Source organism: Onychostoma macrolepis, chromosome 20 (assembly GCF_012432095.1).
Source record: "Onychostoma macrolepis isolate SWU-2019 chromosome 20, ASM1243209v1, whole genome shotgun sequence".
NCBI lineage: Eukaryota > Metazoa > Chordata > Actinopteri > Cypriniformes > Cyprinidae > Onychostoma > Onychostoma macrolepis.
The window spans coordinates 19,003,245-19,024,228 of NC_081174.1; the positions used below are offsets into that span (position 1 = coordinate 19,003,245).

General features: G+C 37.2%; 1 protein-coding gene across 1 annotated transcript; it reads right to left on the minus strand.

Moving 5' to 3' along the window:
* Positions 1–8,736: 8,736 nt before the first annotated feature.
* sox11b (SRY-box transcription factor 11b) lies at positions 8,737–11,329 on the minus strand. The gene has a single exon (XM_058756853.1). It carries the CDS (start codon positions 11,233–11,235, stop codon positions 10,138–10,140), a length of 1,098 nt encoding a protein of 365 aa, XP_058612836.1. The 5' UTR covers positions 11,236–11,329; the 3' UTR covers positions 8,737–10,137.
* Positions 11,330–20,984: the final 9,655 nt, after the last annotated feature.

The following is a 20,984-nucleotide window of genomic DNA, read 5'->3' on the forward strand; positions in this document are numbered from 1 at the left end:
TAGGGTAAGATGGAAAAAGTGACACAAAATACCTTAATATACATTGCTGATAACAGAAGAAAAAAATACAAAGCAATTTAAATAAAATCTAATCACATTTGATAGCAAGAACTCCAGGGCATTTAATTTTACTGTTTTTCACTAAAAATTATAGGGTAAGTCATAGTCTCTACTTGCAAAAATCATACATTTGACCTATTTGACCTTTTTTCCACACCTATTAATTATTTTGAATGCCAGAAGAACACATTTAGTTTGAATATTATATCGTTTGATTTTGAAAAACATTTTTGGCCTCTGTTTTTTTTTTTTCAACATACTGTGGCTTCTTTATTTCTTTATTCTTTATTTGCAACCAAGCTATTTTGCGTTGCGCTTGGTATATCGATATGCAAATGAAATGTTGCGTCTGTGTTCTTTAATTTCAAGACAGGCGTGATTGAGGGCATACTCGTTCAATTAAAAGCACTGAGGGGGACACAATCTACACCTATGAAAAGCATCTAATGTGAAAGTTCACGAACATTCACAATGACAAAAGATCTGTCAATCATCCATAATTAAATATTGCAGTGCAATAAGAACAGTATATAGCCCACTAAAACACCTCTTCACTGAGGCCTCATAAGTGCATGTGACCCCGACTCACTCACCAGTCACGGCTGTTTATAACAGTCCCCATTAGGAGCCAATCTCCGCTCGAGAAGCAGGCAGAGCGCTTGGGCCACTTATCGAAAGACCTCTGGAAAACTTCAGCCATTAGCATGTGTGCGCATGATGATTTGTAGCGCAGGAAGAAGAGGGAGCGTACAGGGGGAAAGGGGGAACATGGCAGACAGCTCCTTTCACAAGATTGGACTTTAAACCAGCCAATTAGTCGTTTCACACATTGGGAGCATTGTGCAGGTCACACATTAATTTGAGAAATGAGCAGGAAAAGTGGAAGCTGGTGATGTGGAGAGAGAGTGAGAAAGAGAGACTGCTGCTTTAATTATAGCAGAATTGCAATTCACAGATTTCCAACCCCTCTTTTCTATTTCTCCTCCTCTGTCACCGCATATTTCACCCAAAAAAGTGACAGGCTTTTCTTCAGCTTTGAATGTCCTTCATTGCTTCTCTGTTTGCTCTTGTTAGCAGAGCTCCAACAAGGATTTGACAGCAAGTAAATTCTCAACTTCTCCTAATTTGACAGGGAATCTGGCGATCTGTATGCAGGGATTTTGTGATGCATTTGCAACTGTATGCACAACCATTTGTGTGTTCGGGCCTGTCTCTGTATGTTCCTATATGTGTGCATGTGCAGGCATCTAATTAAATCTAAGCTCTGACTTACTGTCATGGTGCATCAAAACATGAAGAGTTCTCTCTGCTATATTGTTACATTAATGAGAGTAAACAGCATAGGAATAAAAACTATATATTTCTCATCTAAATTCTTATTTAATTTTTTAGGTAGCTCAGGCAACACATGAAGGTACAGACAGTATTTCACCGCAAAAACCTGTCTTTTTCGCTAACTGCTCGCGATCCAGTTTAATCAGGCTCTAAGAGCACTAAAATAGCATGAAATTAATTTAAACCCTATTTAAATTAAGTCACACAGCTCTTGTCTATGCAAATGAGGTTTATTATAGATTGTACCTTATTCACAAAACTCACCACTGATTGCCTAGCACAATTAACGTTGCAGAAACTGGGCAGTAAACTGAATTTTACTTAAAAGAGACATTTGTGTACATTTTTTAGTTATAATGGCAGCAGTAATTAATCAAATGATGATCACAGTAAAGTACATAATATTGCAGTAGTCTGCTGAAAATCAATCACAACATGAGAACTGCTTCATGCAAATCGCATCTTGTGCAAATTTTTATACAGCAAAGTACCCAAGATCACAGAGAATCGCCTTGTGCAAATTGCTTCAAGTGCAAAATTTTGGGGTGTTTTGCACCAGTACTTATTTTGCATAATGAATTTGTTGAATTGTATATTTAATTTGTGCACAATTAATTTTAATTACTAATACAACTTAAACAGCAAAGTACACAAGACTGCACAAATAACCCGCAACGTGAGAACTGCCTCGTGCAAATTGCATCAAGTGCAAAATTGTGGGGTGTTTTGCACCAATACTTCATTTGCATACTGAATTTGGTTATTTGCATAGTAAATTAAGTGCTTAACTAATTTCAATTACTAAAACAGCTGACACATTGGATTCAAATAAACAATGCTATCAGTAGATCCGCATCGTTCTTTGCAAATTCCCCAGCTATCAGCTCCTGTTGCACCTAGAAAAATACAATGTACAGTGTTACAAGACAAATGATTGTTCTTAAAATGCATTTATCTGTAAACTCGTGGCAGTGCGGCTCCACTGAGGACCTGGAGAAAGTTTACATTGCAGGAGAACGAAGCATATATTCCAGCAGAATCAATCTAATCAATCCACCGGACCACAATGGCTCTCTGGCAGGGGACAGTAGAGGAAATATAGATTGTTCAATTATGTTGTCAGATATGAGAGCAGAGAAAACAAATAACCCGAATCCATAAGTGCCTGAAAACTTCAGCTGGGTAATACATGTACTCATTTAAGAGCATTCGGCCATTATCTTGTGTGACTTGCATGGTAAACACAACACCAGATGTATCAAAAACCTATTAAGGCTTAAGAACGGCTCTGTGAGGGGAATATTTACGTCAGTATTTACATTTAAAAAGGCATGCCGAGCATGTAAACGCAGAGCTGTCATATCTAAGGCACACCGGCCCATCGTATTTCCAGGAATAGATTGACTTGAGGGCCGCACTTAAGCACACACTTCTAGGTTAGATGTCTTGGCATCTTTGAAAGCTTGCTGTCACCGTCACTATAGACCCATTCAAATACAGAAATGTGTATTTGAGAACAGCCATCTATCAGAAAAATGAGCTTTGCAAGATATGTTTTGAGGCCAGAAACTACGATTGATCTGACATCTTGCTTTGAATGACTCGTTTTGAAAAGACGAGACCCCTACTCTCTTTCAGAATTCTAAGAAATACAAGAGCTATTCACTGCAACAGTGTGAGAAGGAAAAGCACACCTAAGTGATTGACAGCGATAGCTTTGGCCAATAAAGGTAATGACATCTTCCTCAGTGGCTTAGTGCTTTTGCAGCAGCACTGAATACTTATCAGTCTACGGGATCAGTAGGAAGTAAAAGAAAGCCTGGCTTATCTGTGTTTTGGTCTGGAGCTTTGGGGGAAGGGCTGAGGAGGCGATGAGGAGGAGGTTTGGAGTTAGTCGTCCTGTTTGGGGTGAAAACATGCCACAGGGCACCAGGCTTGCAGAGTAAATGAATACTAGTAATGGCATTACATAACTAACATGCAGTTGCATAAAAAAAGACGTAATCCGATCACTGATATTTTTCTGGTAAAAATGGGAATTATTTGCAGATTATTTTTTCTTAAATTAATGAAAGTGGATCCTTGCATATGTGATACAGGTTACACAATATTTATGGCACTTCTTAGTTCTGTACTTTCATCAAAAACAATTTGTTGATCAAGTACAATGCAATGGATAATCAATAGTTCATCTAATCTCTTAATTACTACACCTCTGTAATACATCCGCATACAGTTGCTATTTAACTAGGTTTCTTTAAAAAGCTCATCTTGATCGCCACTGACTGCAATACTTTGTCTACACTGCAAAGTAGATGACAAACTTTATAATTAATATAAATTTTAAGTTAAAATTTTGCATGGGTTATTTTAAATTGTAAAAATATTTTAGATTTCTTTAAAAATAAATTTTACCCAGCAAAAATTTATATTTATAATGTTACAAAATATTTTTATTTCAAATGATGTGCTGCTGGACTTTCTATTCATCAAAGAATCCAAAGACAAAATGTATTCACAAAATTATTAAGCAGCATAACCATTTTCAACACTGCTAATAAAAAGACCAAATCAGCATATAAGAGTAATGGCTGCTGAAAATTCAGCTTTGCCATCACAGGAAGAAATTACATTTAAAATACTGTATTTACTGTATTTTTGACCAAATAAATGCAGCCTTGGTGAGCTTGAAAGACTTCTTAAATATATAAATAAATCAAATAAAAATTGACATTATGAAAAATCTAAATTTTAACATGATGTAATGTAATATCACATGAACACATGACTTCTCTAGGCTTGATTCAGATGTGCTCAAACCAATGATTTAGTCCCTAACCCAACTCAATTTATAAGGCCACTATTTAAAGAAAAAAAAGTTTCGATTTTGTTCAAACTAGCAATTATTTGTCAATAGCCTTGACATGACAGAGGATCTGTGAACCGAAGAAACGTCTTTGAGAAATGGTGGAGTGACCAACAGGACGTACTGATGCTATGCAAATGAGCAATTAGAAAACTGGGCCAAAAACTGCACATGAGGCAGATCCTCAAGTTGGAAAGACCAATGACCTTCTTTCTTTCAGACTACTCAAAAAGCACTATGTGATCTGATGTGACATCTCTCTGCACAAACATGACAAGCTCAATTACAGGAAATTGAGGATAACAGAAATTGCTGAGAGTCAGTTAGAGAAAAGCCAAGACATGCAGACATACAGATGAGGGCTGCGCTGGTTGGTAACTAATCAAATGACTTCTGAAGGCTTTCTGGTTGAACAAAAAACAATCTCTCAGACCAAAATGATCATAGGACTAATAAATAGTCTGATAGCATGTGGTCTTGCTCTTCCAGTTGTTCTTATGTGTTACTTTTTATTTAAGAGACCTTCCTTTGAACATTCATCTCACATATGTGACCAATGACAGGCCAGGATGTCTGTGTGCTTACAAAAATAAAGTCCAGCGGTATGTGTCTTTGGCGCAAGTGTCAATCAGAAGATTTATTACGGAGGAACATGGATAAACACACTCTGTATCTTTATGTTTATGTTTATGCATTTAGCAGAAGCTTTTATCCAAAGCGACTTACAAGTGCATTCAGGCTACACATTTTTTTATCAGTATTTGTGTTCCCTGGGAATTGAACCCACAACCTTTTGCGCTGCTAAAGCAATGCTCTACCACTGAGCCACAGGAACAGGATCTTTATCTAAAATTGATGATGTCATCTATCTTCAGATGAAAGCATCTTCTAATAAACCAATCTACAAGTAAACAGCATGTTTCAGGTATCAAATTAACACACATTACATTCAAGGGTAAATACTCATGTAAATAAATTACTCATGCGTAAGCAAATTGTGTGCAGACACTGTGTGGCGTCAAAGGAAAGAGCAAAATGGGGGGAAAATCAGATTAATCCTCAGCCTATTCGATTGCACCACAACTCCTGATTTCCATCAAAAGGTATTTTAACATATTCAGAATGGAACTTAATGGAGGTAAAGTCTGGGCGCCTTGCCATTCACATATTTACAATTACATATTACAATGCTGGTCAGAGGTGCAAAAGACCCATGTTAATAGACATGCAGTGTTGCAAAATTCACATGGTCCAAAATTCACCATTGTTTAAGGTGGTAAAATTAAATTAAATACAAATACAAAAAAAAAAACTAAAAAAAAATAAAAATACGATTGCAATTACGATTTTATATCTTACAATTCTGACCTTCTTGCAATTCTATGAAGAAAAGTCAGAATTGTGAAATATAAACTAAAATATAAAGAAAAAAGTCAGAATTGTGAAAAGTTATTTTTTTTTTGGGAGTTAGAATTGCAAGGTTTAAACTCTTTTTAACTGACTAATGAAAATGTAGTTAGAATTGTTTCTAAGATTATTGAACAAAAACAGAATCTCCTAATTAATATTGCTTAATGAAAACTACCATGATCTGTTTAGATCATATCTGTACCATAAAATGACTTTGTGACTATGGTAATCTCCTTGTGAAGACCTAAAGCTTCAGAAAGTCCTCAAGTTCTTTGTGATAAATGCATGATGGACACTACCCATTAAACCAGTTATAATCATATCATTGCAAGGCAGAGACGAGCAACTGTTAATGAGCAGCTGAAAATTTTAAACTTTAATGCTTTCATTCATTTATGCAGATTGTCAAATTAGCACTCAAGAGTGTGAATTTCATTTTAGGCTTTTCAGAAGCCTCCCACTGTGAATATACATACAATTTTATAATAATAATCTAACTTCCATTCATATAGCTTATGAGCCCATAACTGATACCACAGAGTTCTTTCAACTAGTCCAGACTAATCATGTACTGTAGTAGCATAGAGTGTACAGATCCCAAGTTTAATCAATAAAGCACAGCGGCATACGGTTTAAGCTGTAAATCCAGTTTGTCTCTCTATTTGGCTTTAATTAATGGCAGAGACATAAACGACAGTATATCCTCACACCAGACCGCCATCTGTGATAGTGGGAGGTGAGCGAATTGACAGACACATACTTTGTGTTGTATGAGTATGTATAAGCTGCTTTGCTTGTTATTCTCTGTCAGAGATACGGCTCCAAAGCAACTGAGTAAGACCAAGAAAACCACAAGCATAAATAAAGTAAAGATCTGCAGGGAGGAGATGGTGGGGGGCACCCAGCTGAGGGATGAACTGAACTCTACCTCAATGCTTCTCAACAGATTTTACACCAGCCATTAAGTGACCAACACCATTCACCTAAAAAAAAAAAAAAAAAAAAAAAATTATAAATATAAAAATGTTACTTAACCTCACTAAATCAACCTAAATACATTCACATACATACACAGACGAAACTTAACAAAAATATACTAAAAATCAATCACTGCTATTTAATAATATTATACATATGAATACAGTGAATTAATCAGGTTTGCAATTAAGACTTGCTATGCTATGGATCCTCTGCTCAATACACAAATGACTGTTCATATTCATTAACCTTTCAAGAATCTAATTCAGGAAGTATGTTCTCATCTTTGTAATGTCATAATTAATCTCAGAGTCACATGTAGGTATTCTACCTCTTAATGTAGTCACACCTTCTGGTGATATTCACTGTGGTAAGATTATACATCAAACACAATAATTAAAATCTGGGATGCTCATTTTCCGTCCCTTAATAGATAAGATAGAGCAAAAGGTTGAGAACTCCATCTGTGATTTAACAAAGACATTTTGCATGAGATTTTTCGCAGAGATTCCTATTATAGGCATTACGTGGCACACAGAAATTCAACTCAAAACTTGCATGCCATGATTAATCTTCCTGTTTGAATCAAGCAACAGGCCAGATGCCAGAAAACTTTCATATTTGCCCTACTGACAGCACTTCCTGACCAACAGTGAGAATAGATATGTAGCCAAACTACAAGATTGAAAATATATTAGCAGAAAAAACTGAATATCTAGGCCAGTTTTCGAAAACATTGATTAGGTGAACAACATAGATGTGTATTCCTTATTATTTAATGCTAAATAAAAACAGAATCCTCAAAGAGAGCTCTTAGAAAGTCGATGGGCCTGGTAGACATAGAGAAAGGAGGAGAAGAAAAGTGTTTTTAGGTCAAAATGGTAACACACCCCCCTGAACAGAACATGAGAATGTATAATCAAACCCATGTATCTTGGCAGCCATCTCGTGAATGACTTTCCTCCTGTAGATTAACATATGGGCCAAATAAGAGCGCTATGGAGTACTATCCCACAAGCTTGTTCCCTCCCCTCAATGCACGGAGACTCAGAATTGCTTCCATAAGATCCCTTTCCAGAGATAATAATAAGTATAAATCATTATATTTAATTATGAGCATGAAGAAGGGATAATTGCTCAGACTGAAGGGCCCTGGAAAGACCTGGTGTTAAAGTAATACAAAAGTCAAGAACTAATGTGACCAACTGAAAAATATAAGCATGTATATATATTATATGAATATAAATAAAACAAAATGGAGTCATGCAAATGCTGAAAATAAGTTTTTTTTTGAGCTGACAATTTTCTTCACATGCAAACAGTGACATAATGATTTGATCATTACCTTGACTGTAAACTAATCTTGCAACCCATGTACCATCAGTTTGGGCTGGGTGGCACAACCCATGAGTTATGCAGAAATAGATAGTGAGTGCCAGAAGCATGACCCTCTGCCACTCACTAAAATAAAAGCTGAGGTAATATTGCATCATACAAAGCCAGATTGCAATGACACAATCATTAATAACATGCAGTGCTGGAACTGGCCTATTATCTATCCAAGTAGGAGGCTCTCCATATGAATATTCTTAGTTCAGAAAACGTGTGTAAAAAAGAAAAAAAAAAACTGTTTTGAGCTATATCAGTACAAAATGCAGTTTGTAAAAAAAATTGTTAAATGATTGCAAGTTTTTATGCACTTCCAGAGCTGTATTCTTCTTACCAGGCTGCGCAGAGAGACTTGCTGAATGAATGCTGTTCAGAAGAGAAAAAGAGGGGCAGCACTTTTGAAAGCTTTGGGGATGGCGGGGGGTGGTCATGGTTACACCAATCAAAATGAGCCTCATCCGGCAGCGCGAGATTTGATTTCTTAAAGGAGCAGATTTTTTCCGGTCCAGTGGAGAAGGAAAAGGGAAAAAATAAAGGCATTACTCAATTTGAAAGGAGGGGTGGGAAAATGTTTGCTTGCATCTGGAAACACCAACCCTTCTGAAGGAGCCCAATGGCAAGATCACAAATATCCTTGCTTTGATCACTCAAACACACATGCACACGCACACATGCCATTAACCAGACATACATTTTCTTATCAGTTCCAGCTGATTTATTCGTGTCAGATACAGACTTCAGCATGACGACATGTAACTCATTTCCTTTGCTACAAAACGCAGATGGTCCATTTTGAGAGTATATTGCACAAAATAATGAAAAACAAATGTGCCATTATGATGGAAAAAACAAAAGCAAAACAAAATCCAGTTTTACACCTGCTATTTGGGACCCATTCACACAGATATACATAAACTCCTAGCTTTACTATATTACAGAACATATACAATCTTCAATCTAGTACCAGAAATGAGGCTCATGTGTTCCTCCAATTCCATTGTACACTTCCCTATAGAAACGCTTCAGATCTACAGCTGTACATTTGCCTTGAGTAAAATAATAACCAGGCATTTAAATGCAAGTCGACTTCTCAGTTTAATTCTTGCATGCTTTTACAAATGAAACCGGGTTGAAGTGCCTGAAGAAACCTCACTTAAAGCACAGTAAGAACATTCCCTTTAACTGTACAAAAATATGCCAGAAAATATTTCACTTTTTTTTTTTTTTAAAAAGATGAGGTATGTTGGTCATGTATCAAAATGCTTCCTGCCATACCTGTGTGTTCTAGAGTGGTTATCTGCTTAAATATTCCCGTACTTGGAGGGAAACGGAACCGGTTACACACAAAAAAAGAAACATTTGTGGCATAAAGAAATTACATAAGACCACAGAAAAAGTTCCATCCTGAACAGTGTTTCAGAATTGCCTCCATTCGGTCCAGCAACCGTTTGCCAGCTCCCTGTAGAGATATGGGTGGGATGGGAATGCATAGTTCAGATTTTACATTTTGCCTCCACCACAGTTTAAGCAGTTTCACTGCAACCCCACAGAATAACCACACACTATGGCAAGCTACTTTAACATTTATTGCTTTAAACTAACTGGTATCTATTTCCACGTGACTAGCACTTATTTTAATTGCTAGTAAGTGATTCAATAGTGGTTAGCTTCTCAGTTTCACAAGCAATCAATCATTTATATGCACATTATTCCTACTAGTCATTATCAGTAGTCTACCTTTTGGAATGGAATAGTAGATTGTTACTACTGGCATAGTGACTAGCAGCAAACACATAAAATTCACAGTGAACTGAAAAAAACAAAAACAAACAAACAAAAAAAACAACAACTAATGGCTTACAAGGATAAAAACAACTGCTTGTCAGATAAAAGTAGAAGCTATGTAGTTTTAAGGAATACATGTTAAAAGCGCTTGCCATACACACAGCCCTGTCAATGTTGACCATGTTGTCACTTTTTCTACGTTACAAATCTCGAAACGCAGGTTCCGCCGTCTTAACCGGGACAACCACGGAGGCAGAGTCAAAAAATAACCTGAAGATGCGAGATGCCTCCTTGGTTGTGGAGGAGTTTGAGAGTTAGTAAGTGAAAACAAGGTCTGAAAAGTTCGCCTCCAGCCAGTCTCCCGCAATCATCTCACTGAGCTCGGGAGTGCAATAGTCCGGGAACTCGAAGTGAGAACCGAGGCTGCCCTCGCTGAAAGAGTCCAAATCTTTATCCACCAGAGAGAGACAAAGGTTTCCTGAAGTGTTGCCCAAGTCCGTCGAGTGAGAGCCCGCCGCTAAGTTTAAACTGAAGTCCACCAGCAAGTCATCGGAGTCCTCGCTGGAGCTGCTGGACGAAGAGGAGACGGACCTGAAAGAGGATGCTGGTGACACCGAGGCAGGGTAAGCTGCGCTCTGCTTGGTAATGTTCTTGAAGTTGTAAAACAGTCTGCTGCCGGGAATCGCGCTCGCGTGCCTGGACTCCTCGTACATGCTGGCGCCCTCGGACTCCGCGGCGGAGCTCAGCGTGGGGCTCGCGGGGACGTTGTGCAGCCTGACGTGCTCCTCTTCCTCGTACTCATCCTCCTCCTCATCGTCGTCGTCGTCATCGTCATCTTCGTCGTCAGTAAGTTCCCTTTTGATAGACTTGGTCACTTTTAAGTTTGTGAAAACATAGTTGAACCTGCAGTCTTGTGAAGAAGCTCTCGCGGTAATGTTCCCCGGTTTGCTCGGCTTGAGTTTCGCGCACTTCTTCCCTGCAGCTTTGACACTTTTGCCGATTTTCTCCGGCGACTGCACCGCTGGTTTCGAAGAACTTGTGTCGAGCTTTGGTTTTTTCTTGGGTCTGTATTTGTAGTCGGGGTAGTCAGCCATGTGTTGGAGTCGGAGCCGCTCGGCTTCGCGGATAAAGGGAATCTTTTCACTGTCCTTCAGCATTTTCCACCGCTTCCCCAGTCTTTTGGAGATCTCGGCATTGTGCATGTCCGGTGACTGTTCCATGATTTTTCTCCTCTCAATCTTGGACCACACCATAAAGGCATTCATGGGTCGTTTAATGTGGCCGGTGGCTGTCTTGCACCAGTCCGGTTTCGGTGGCACCGGGCTGCACGCCATCAGTTCGTTCTCCTCGGTGTCTGTGGTCTCTCGCGACATGCTGCTCTCCGTCTCGCTGTGCTCCGTCTGCTGCACCATGGTCAAAGATACTTTTCTCCCTTGATAGACTCGCAGCTGCCGCACTCTAAGACAAACCTCTTTTCAAAGTTACCGTCTGCCTTCTTAACTAGTTCCTAGGTTTCTCATATCGATTGCGTCACGAATAATTATCCAATAGCGTGCCGCGGCTCCGCCCACAAGCATAGACATTAACCCTTCGCGTCCAACCAGACCTTGCCCAGGCAGTGATTTAAATCTTGCCTTCTTAATCAAAATGCTGCCTGTTAAGAGAACAGACATCCTACTATTGCATTACAATGTCATATTTACTGATCTAAATCAAATTCAAGTCAATTAACCAAACAAATAAGTGAAGACTATGCTTATATGCTTGTGTTCTCAGTACAAATTGAGTTATGAGTTAAAAAACAACAACAATGTGTATTTATAAATGAACTGAATGCTCCATCGAATGCTTTTTCATTCTTTCCTGCACATACAGGATTGTAATATATAATAGTGAATGATGCTGCCATCAAAAACTAACCAGATGAAGGCATCTTACTAGACAGCATGCTATGCAGACACTGGATTCGGACATGCCTTGTTGACATCCTGCCTCTGTACACAGCCCAAGATTGCATTCGTGTGCACGCCTGTGGGAGGGATTTTCATTACGTGTGCGAGACAGGCATATTGAATGAACACTGGGTTCGTTCAGTGCGACACACCAGGGGACAGAGATAAAGTGAGAGGATAAACATTTAGAGTATCTGTATTTAAAAGATCAGAGCATGTCCTTGTCATGCACAAACTACTTAAGCATCACTTATAAAAATACCTGTTAATAATTATAACTAGTGCGACTAGTATAGAATGATAATAATAATATGAAAACCTAAATCTTATCAGGTTTTTAAGATGACAATCTGCAAACTTCACAGTGATCAAAATTTTCCCACAGAAAATTAATTTTAGATCAATAATCAGACTTTGGGGAATAAAGTACTTAATTCGTTTTTTTTTTTTTTTTTTAATGCAATAAACAAAATGGGACTCCCTCAGTTAAGATTTTTTGAACACTACATTTGCATTCACATCTTGACAATGTTTTGCAACATTTATTTATTTTTGTATGTGCAGGTTGGTTGAAAATATTCAGATGAATACACTAAAATTTAGGGTCAGTAAAACTCATTTCTTATTTTTTCCTTCCTTTTTGTAATTAAAAAAATATGTTGGAGGCACTTGCACACTTCTCAACATCCGTGCAGACTTCATTCAACGATTCTCATTTTGACAATGTAATGTCAGTGCTGGTGTTGATTATACCCCCTGTCCCACTTACTTTATATTATGCAAGGAAAATGTATGTAGGTTGTTACTCTGAAGCCTGAGCTCATAATAGAATAATGATGTTATATACAACTCGGTCGTTTTGACCTACATATTTATCTTGCATATTTCTCTATATAATATGATGTGTCCAGACAGCAGTCAGGAGACGGAGTGCAAAGATTTGCTGTGTCAAGGAGGTGAGCTCTCTTTCTCTCTCTCTCTTTCTCTGTAGACCACCCTATACCACAGCTCTGGCTGACAGCCAGCTCCGTCTCTGATAAACCTCTCTGCCGTTCTCTCATTTCTCCTTCCCCTAGAGGGCAATCATTTACCCCTTTGAATCAGTCCTGCCCTGCCCCCACGCATCACTTCCTCCCCCTCCTCAGACTCACGCGGTGACACATTAGAATTGCAGTGAGAGGATTTTGCTGGGCAGTTTTGCATTGAGATATTGAGATACAGCCTGAGATTAATTTTCACGGGCAGCGTCTCCTACAGACCAGACCACCCCCTTCCCTCCCGTCACGTCTTCCCGCTGAGACTGGCTGCTTCCGAGGGCTGTCTGCCACAAGCCACATGTCTTTCCAACTCTGAGCCATGGATCATAATATTCTGCTGCCTTTTCAGCTATTTTGTATAGTCTAATTTAAATCTGACAATGTCGCCCCAAGACCTGGAGTTACCAAAGGTTGACATGCTGATAATGTACGAAAGGAACAAAATGAGCTTATTATCTACTTCATCCATCATGCTAACAATAATTTACACTTGTTCTATGTTTTCTTTAAAAAAAGAAAAAGAAATCTGGGTTACAGCGATGCACTTATAATGGAAGTGAATGGGGCCAGTCGGTTAACATTAAATTGCTCAGTATAGACACAAGACGTGTGCAAAATGCACATTAACATGATTATAGTGTGAAAATGGCTTACTAACCATTTCTGTGCAAAGTTATATCCAATTTTATAACTTTGTTGCCATGACAATGCAACACCATAAACCTTAAAACTACTAAAAAATTACTAGAACAGCTTTATACAGTAGTTCAAGTTTTAACAGAGGAATTAATGAAAGTGGTTTTATAAAATGATATGCTTCACATTTCAGCTTTTAAATCCTCCAAAAATTGGCCTCATTCACTTCCATTATAAGCTCCCCACTGTAACCTAAATTTTAGCCTTTTTGTAAAGAAAATGAGGGATGAAGTGAAATTATTTTCTGTGATAATCAACATTATGCTACAAATGGTGTCGAATGAGTATAACCTTGAATATTACTTTAAGTTTCTTCAAGCCAGGAATATTCAAGAATTCTTGCTGCTCCCATTTCCCATTTTATTTTTATAACAACACCCTCCTGCTCTCAGAGCAGTGGTGCATTACAGTAAATTAGATGAGGCTTGTACAGTGGTAAAATGGGCCTGGCGGTGAGAAGAGGTGAAGAGAAGATGATAGAGAGACAGAGAAGGACACACCAGACAGGAATGACTCATCTCCTCCATGGCGTTTATCTTTCTTAGACTAGGAGCTGCCACTCACCCTCTAGAGAAGTGCTAAAGCAATGGATCGATAGGCAGTCCTGACTAGGAGCTATCTGATATTGAAGATGCAGGGACGTATACCTTTTGAATGGCCCCTGGATGGGCTCGTTCAATACGCCTTCAATCTCAACTGCACACAAAAGGCCATAGTCAGATTAGGTGACTGTAGGGTTGGAGGGACACTTGCAATGGGTGGAGTGCCACATTCACATAAATGAGTTAACAAGCCTAGCATCCTGGCCATTGATGGGAATGCGTTGGCTAGCTTTGGTCTTAGGGGCCGTAGCTTACCTAACGGCTGCCGTTAGATGTGTGAACTCAAAGCACTGTTGAGTAGGCGTGGAAGCAGACTGTTGCGAACGTTTTGCAACACTTTGTTTTTTTGTCTTGTAAAGCTGCAGGTTGGTTGGAAATATTTTGTTTAAATATACTGAGTCAATATGATTTCTTTTTAAAAATAAATTAATACTTTTATTCAGAAATTATGAATTAAACTGATAATATTTATATTCAAATGTTCAATATTTATATGTTAGAAAAGATTTGTTTCAAAGAAATGCTGCTCTTTTGAACTTTCTTTTCATCAAACAATCCAGAAAAAAAATATCAGTTTAAACAAAAATATTAAGCAGCACAGTTGTTTCCAATATTTATAATAAGCCCCAAATCAGCGTATTAAAATGATTTCTGAAGAATCCTATTTGACACTGAAGACTGTAATAATGATGCTGAAAATTCAGCTTTACCATCCCAAGAATATAATATATTTTAAAATAGATGTATGCATAATATTTCACAGTGTTTTTAATGTATTTTTTTTATCAATACGTCTTGGTGAGCATGAGAGACTTCTTTCAGGAAAATCTTTCCAACTCCAAACATTTGAACAGAACTGTATTTTACTGAATGGTTAAACCAGGGGTTTTCACATTTTGATGCCAAGGACCCTCAAATAAATGACTTTTCAAGGAATCCCCTTCTATATATTTTCATGTATCCATTAATATATGAATATAATACATAATATTGTGTGATACTATACAGTAAATGCAATATTTAAGTAAACAGTGTATTTTTTCTGTCAACCATTAATGTTAGATTAATAGTATACATTTTTCACAAAACTCCAGCAATCTTGCAGGCCCCAGTTTGAAAACTCCTGGTTAAACAATTCTCTCTGTTTAGTTAGAAACTCAACATGTCTTTACTTTCAAGCTGTTAACAAGATATGGAAGTCAGCAGTAGCCCACACACCAAAAATGATTTTCAAAGATGTCTAGAGGAAGCCCTTTTCTGTCATTTTGCTCTTTATTTTATGGACATTTCCTCAATTCACCATGCATGAATTCTGTTGTTTCCAAAGCATTTTGTCCCCATTCTCTAGTGAAAATACCACTGTCGCTGTGATTTGGGCAGAGTAAAGGATTTTGTTATCAGGGTTAGATAAGGTGCCTCTGAAGTGGAATACATACTGTAATGCAATTGACCCCATGTCTCCACACTTTCAAGGTCTGATGCTTGGCAGACAGGAGTGACTTCACGAGAAGATAAACAGAGAATACTTAACACGCTGGTGTGTGCTTGTGTTAGACGTTGTCAGTGCAGAAAATGCAATGGCAGATTACACTCCAACACCGTAACCTTGTTCTCGTATTCTTACAAAAACATCTCTATGTGAATTGGAGGTGGCTGTTGAAGTTATTTACAGGATTTCACAACACTCTCTTCAGTGCCTCTGTGTCAAAACGATGAAAGTACTGAGGTAAATGCTAAAAACAACTTACAATTCTCAAGTTACAGTACTATTGACTTTGAAAAAAGTTACCAACTCAATTTATGTTAAAACCTGCATGTTAATGGTGTTGTATTGTCAAGCAGTTGGCATCAGTCGTCTAACAAAACTTATAATAATGCATAAACAAGCAAAGAATGTGCAAAACTACATGTGCTCAAAGTCAACTAGATGGTGGGTCACCTGAAAGAGAAGGCAACTAGTCAGTTTTAACCCTATAAAGGCCGACATATAAAATAATAGTCATAAAATATATTTTTTGTTTTGTTTTGGGAACAGATTATTTCACCTAGATACAAATATAACTAACAAAAATAGTATGAATTATAATAAATGACAAAAAAGTATTCATATCAAATTTGATAAGGCTTTTATGGCTCGTATAATATGATACAGGGTAATATGGTGTTCATATTCGAGGAGGAAAAACACCTCACTTTTATTCAGAGGCCCAAGCTAAGCAAAAACATGCATTTTAGTGCAGTTGCTGATATTTATATGGCCAAAATTTAAGATGAAATTCTAATCATTTTTAAACTGCTGTTATTTTTAAAATAATACTATAGCAGATCCCGTACATAATATGGATATAAAAATCAGTTGTCACTCCCTATATCTCCTAATATTAGGTCTTAGAAAGACGATATTTAAGTGCTTCATTTTAAGATCAAATCATTGATCAAATCAAGATATTATATTATATATCTTATTCATAATGCAATGCAATACAATGATGATTGAGGGATGTATAAATAAATGTTCCTCAAAAGCCTATTTAATACTCAATTTTTAACATGTTTTCCTAATAAATGATTTATGGATAATCAAGTAAACCTAAGTCCAGCTTCAGTCCAGTAAGTGTTCATCTTGAAATATTAACAATATAAAAGCTATTCTTATGTTACTAAAAAGACACGTGTACCACAACCTGAAAGTGGACATTTGTAGAATTATATTAAAAGTCCTTTTACTTGCTAAAAGTATTAACTATTAATTAAAAGGTATGTACTATTTTGTACAAAAGTTTAATCAGAAACGTTTTGATCATGTTTTTAATTTGTGTATCAAATATGATACAGTAGGCTTTGTAGGGTTAAAGTTAGAGCTGCATAAATGGACTGGTTTTAGGCCCATCTACCGATTGATCACATTCTTAGGGGAAATTTACACACAATGCGTTTTTGCATTAAAGAAACAGCTTGACTGTGTGCAATGAATCAGAACAGAATGCAAATGTGTTTTTAAAAAACATGTCAGCGTGTTAATTAAAGCACCAAAACTACAAAAAAGGGAAATGCTCGAGCTCACTAATCAACTAGTTGGCTGTTGGGCCATTGATGAACCATCCCTAAAAGCAGCAACATAAAACTGAGCACTGGTATGTACGGTGCACTTGCTTGCCGTTTTTTGCAGTAATAGTAAACATGTATTCAGAGGTTCTCGTGGAGCCCTGACCCACTATAATGAGAGTGTGTTTAGTCTGAAGGCCAGGCCCTGTGTTGATGGATTGCACTGCCTGAGGGAGAGTTTTTTTCTTTTTTGACACCACAGGAAGGCTCGACAAGGTGAGGGTGGACATAGATTTCTGTGCGTGTGTGTGTGCCCTTTTCAAACTATCGATTACTGGAGCCGATTTCATGTCATAGCTACAGGCCTCATGCATATGTGGTGGCAAAGGGCAAGATGAAAGGCATCAATCAGACAAAGTTGCTTTGTTATCTTGCTACAAAAATGGGTAAGGTGTATAAATAATAAACATACTCATGCTGATCATTTTGTGTTGTGTCTCGGGCGTTTTATTAAATCCAAACCACTACCTGAGTTGTACCGTTAAATTGTGTGGAGAGAATGTTTGACCTAGTTTTGCAGATTTACAAGGGCTAGAATCAGTCCAGGTTTTTGTCAGAATCAGAAGTACAATCTTGCTTATAACTGAGCAGCCATTTATAGAGCAACAAGAGCTGAGCTGCTTTCCCATGGTGTTGAGCATGCAATTACTCTAAAGGAATAGTTCAATCAAAAAAATTACATTCTTGTAATCATTAGTTTTGTGGAACACAAAAGGAGACGTTTCTAAGACTGTTTGCCTTGCAATTACAGTGCTCAGGGACTGGAGCTTTCAAGCTTTAAAAATAACACAAAAGCACCACTAAAGGTGTCTATATGACTTGTGCCTTAATTTGATTAAGGAAAAGACCAACATTTAGTTTAGTTATTCACATCCATGTATCATTCATGTCAGATCGTTGTCATTTTTTAATTGGAAATTTTTGAGTGAAAATTGTTTCTATACCAATGTTTCTTCAGTGGGGGAAACAATGAAACACAATTAGAAAAAAAATGAATGCTTGTATGAAGTACTTTCCCATTGATCACACTTTAGATTAAGGGGAGAAAACACTGTTCTTTCATGCACCTGTCAAGTTTGAGATTTTGGGCTTTTTTGGTTTATCATAGTGTTTTTTCAGACTAATGGAAAGAAAACATCCAAAAGACACTGTTAAGTGTTTCTTTTATAGCACTCTATCTATTTGTGTCAATAGATTTCAATTACAATACATATTTTTAAAGGCCTACACTGAGCATTAAATCTCCACTTTAGTAGCACTTACACACACCAAACTTTACATTTCTATTCCTGTCTGTATCCTGAAGGTTTTTACAGAAGGATTTTTTCATATATAATTTGCTTGATTATATACAATGTTTCATTCCCCCCAAAATTGTGAAAATATATTATTTTCTGTCTGTTCTAAGTATTTTCTGAATTATGGAGTGATAAAGGATTCCCTCTAAAAAAAACAAACAAACAAACAAAAAATAATAATAAAATAAAGAATTTTGAAACTGACTTCATGCAGTGTTTAGATTTTTGTATAAGATATGTATGCTAATTAGCGCATATTTGATTAAATAATGCCTCATTTGCATATTTAAACCTAACATTTTAGAAAACTTGTAATACAAAAATGTTTGCAATTATCAGTACCCTATTCACCTGCAGTGTCCCACCTTTAAAATATCAAACAATTAAGTTCTTAATAGACATGTCCATTAGTATACGCAAGAAACCGACTGGGTCTTATATGTCTTTGACTCATTAGTTAGTAAGATTAGTGAATAATGATTTTAATTCCACTCCGTTTCTCACATGAAAATTTCACATGGCTTTAGATGACTTGGAATATCATGCATGAGTCAAAATGACTTCCTTTATGGTAGTTTCAGGTGCTGTTTTTAAGCTTAAAGTCTTCAGTCCCCATTTATTGTTATTGCATTGAAAAGAATGCCTTTTGTGTTACACGAAAGACAGAAAGTAAGTCAGGTTTGGAACGTCATAAGGTGAAATATTCCTTTAAGAGACGTTCAGCTCAAACAAGGTTTCAGGTAGTTAAGAAATGATTTCCTCCTTAACACTCGACATTTCTTTCTGTGAAATTTTACAGTGCAGCCTTGAAACTTCAGCTGTTACAGCTAAACCCCTGAATTAGTAAGCTGTCACGGGTTTACTTGCAAACTGCTCACAGCTACTTGAAAATTGAAGTTCTCCTTTCCTCGGCAAGCCTCTTCAGAACACTTCATCCTGAGGGCAGACTAATTTAAAGGTAAGTAGAGGATGTCATCAATTGTGAACAAATAAGACAATGGTGAGGAGGGGCCAGGGTTGAGGGGTGGATGACAGTGCTGGAGATGGTAGGAAAAGAAAAAAATACAAAGATAATGATCACGACTCCTGGATAAAAGAAGCTATTATTTCACAGCAGTTCATCTTGTGTTGACATTCCAGTTAATTACCTGGTGCGGCGGGAGAGAGGTGCGCTGAGCCCGAGCATGACAAATACTGAAAGGCTAAAGTTGAGGTTGCAGGTGGGCTTATTCAGAACAACCTGCACGTAACAAGATCCACAGCTTGCACTTTATCTGAGGCACCACGTCAACATCCATTAAGAGCACTCACACTCCCTCGCCGTTTAATGAACGGTGAGACGGCACACGAATGAGTACGAGGGGAAGGGTGTGGGGGGGGGTATTGCCGTTGAAACGCGGTATTTAACAAAATTGGAGTGAAATGTGAAGAGCTCTTTCCTTGCGTTTTTTAAAAAACACCAAGGGAGTCGTGCTCCCCATGGCTGTTGGAGTGAATAATGCGATGATTACAAAGCCCTTTTCGATTACAAAGCAGCACATAAATGCAGTCTTAAAGTGATGTGAATTTCACACTCAATTATACACACAACTATCACTGCTGTCTGCTGATTTTTAAACATGTTTTACTTTAAAGTTGACAAGAATTGCACTTACACTGTTTTGTATGCATAATGTGATATTAAATGGCAGGACTTGATTTTAAAGATCAGGATTTGTTTGGATCATTAAAATGGACATAACATACCAAAATACACTGGATTTATACAATTTGTTTTTGAAGTAAATATCTCTGTAATTATTTGTAGAATTTACTAGCAATGGCTAAGTGAAAATTATTTTTTTACACCAAACTGTTTTTCAGTGTTAAGCTAGAATAAATGTGAATTTGCTAAAAAGCAAAAGAGCAAATTTTAAAGAGTGACTTTTTATCTCACAATTCTGAATTTTCTCCTGCAATTCGGAGTTTACATCTCACAACTCTAAGTTTATATTTACAAGAATTTATCAGAATTACAAGCTTAAATCTCATAATTTGCCATTTTTCGATGAATTCTGAGTATAGGGCCTTGCAGTCCTGTTTTGTCTCAGAATTGCATGTTTATATCAATGTTTAGATTAACATATATATATATATATATATATATATATATCAAGTTTATATCTTGTCATTTTTTCGAAGAATTTGCGAGATACAAGCTCAGAACTGTTAGATATAAACTCAGAGTTGTGAGATAAAAAGCAATTACCTTTAAAAAAATAAAAAATCAGGTCTAAAAGGGTCACAGCTTATTACCACTAAACTACGCATCATTGGTCATCATTTTTAAACATAGAAAAGATCTTGTGTCCTCAGAGTCCCTTACAGTCCTAGTCAAGTATACATCATTCTGTGAGATGCTGTGTGTGAGTGTGCAGTTCTCTTTCTATACAGGCACCTCTACATTCAACCCCCACATCCAAAGAGCCATG

Bases quoted from the DNA above. Each gene is read 5' to 3' on its own strand.
- sox11b (XM_058756853.1), bottom strand. From the start codon at position 11,235: ATGGTGCAGCAGACGGAGCACAGCGAGACGGAGAGCAGCATGTCGCGA.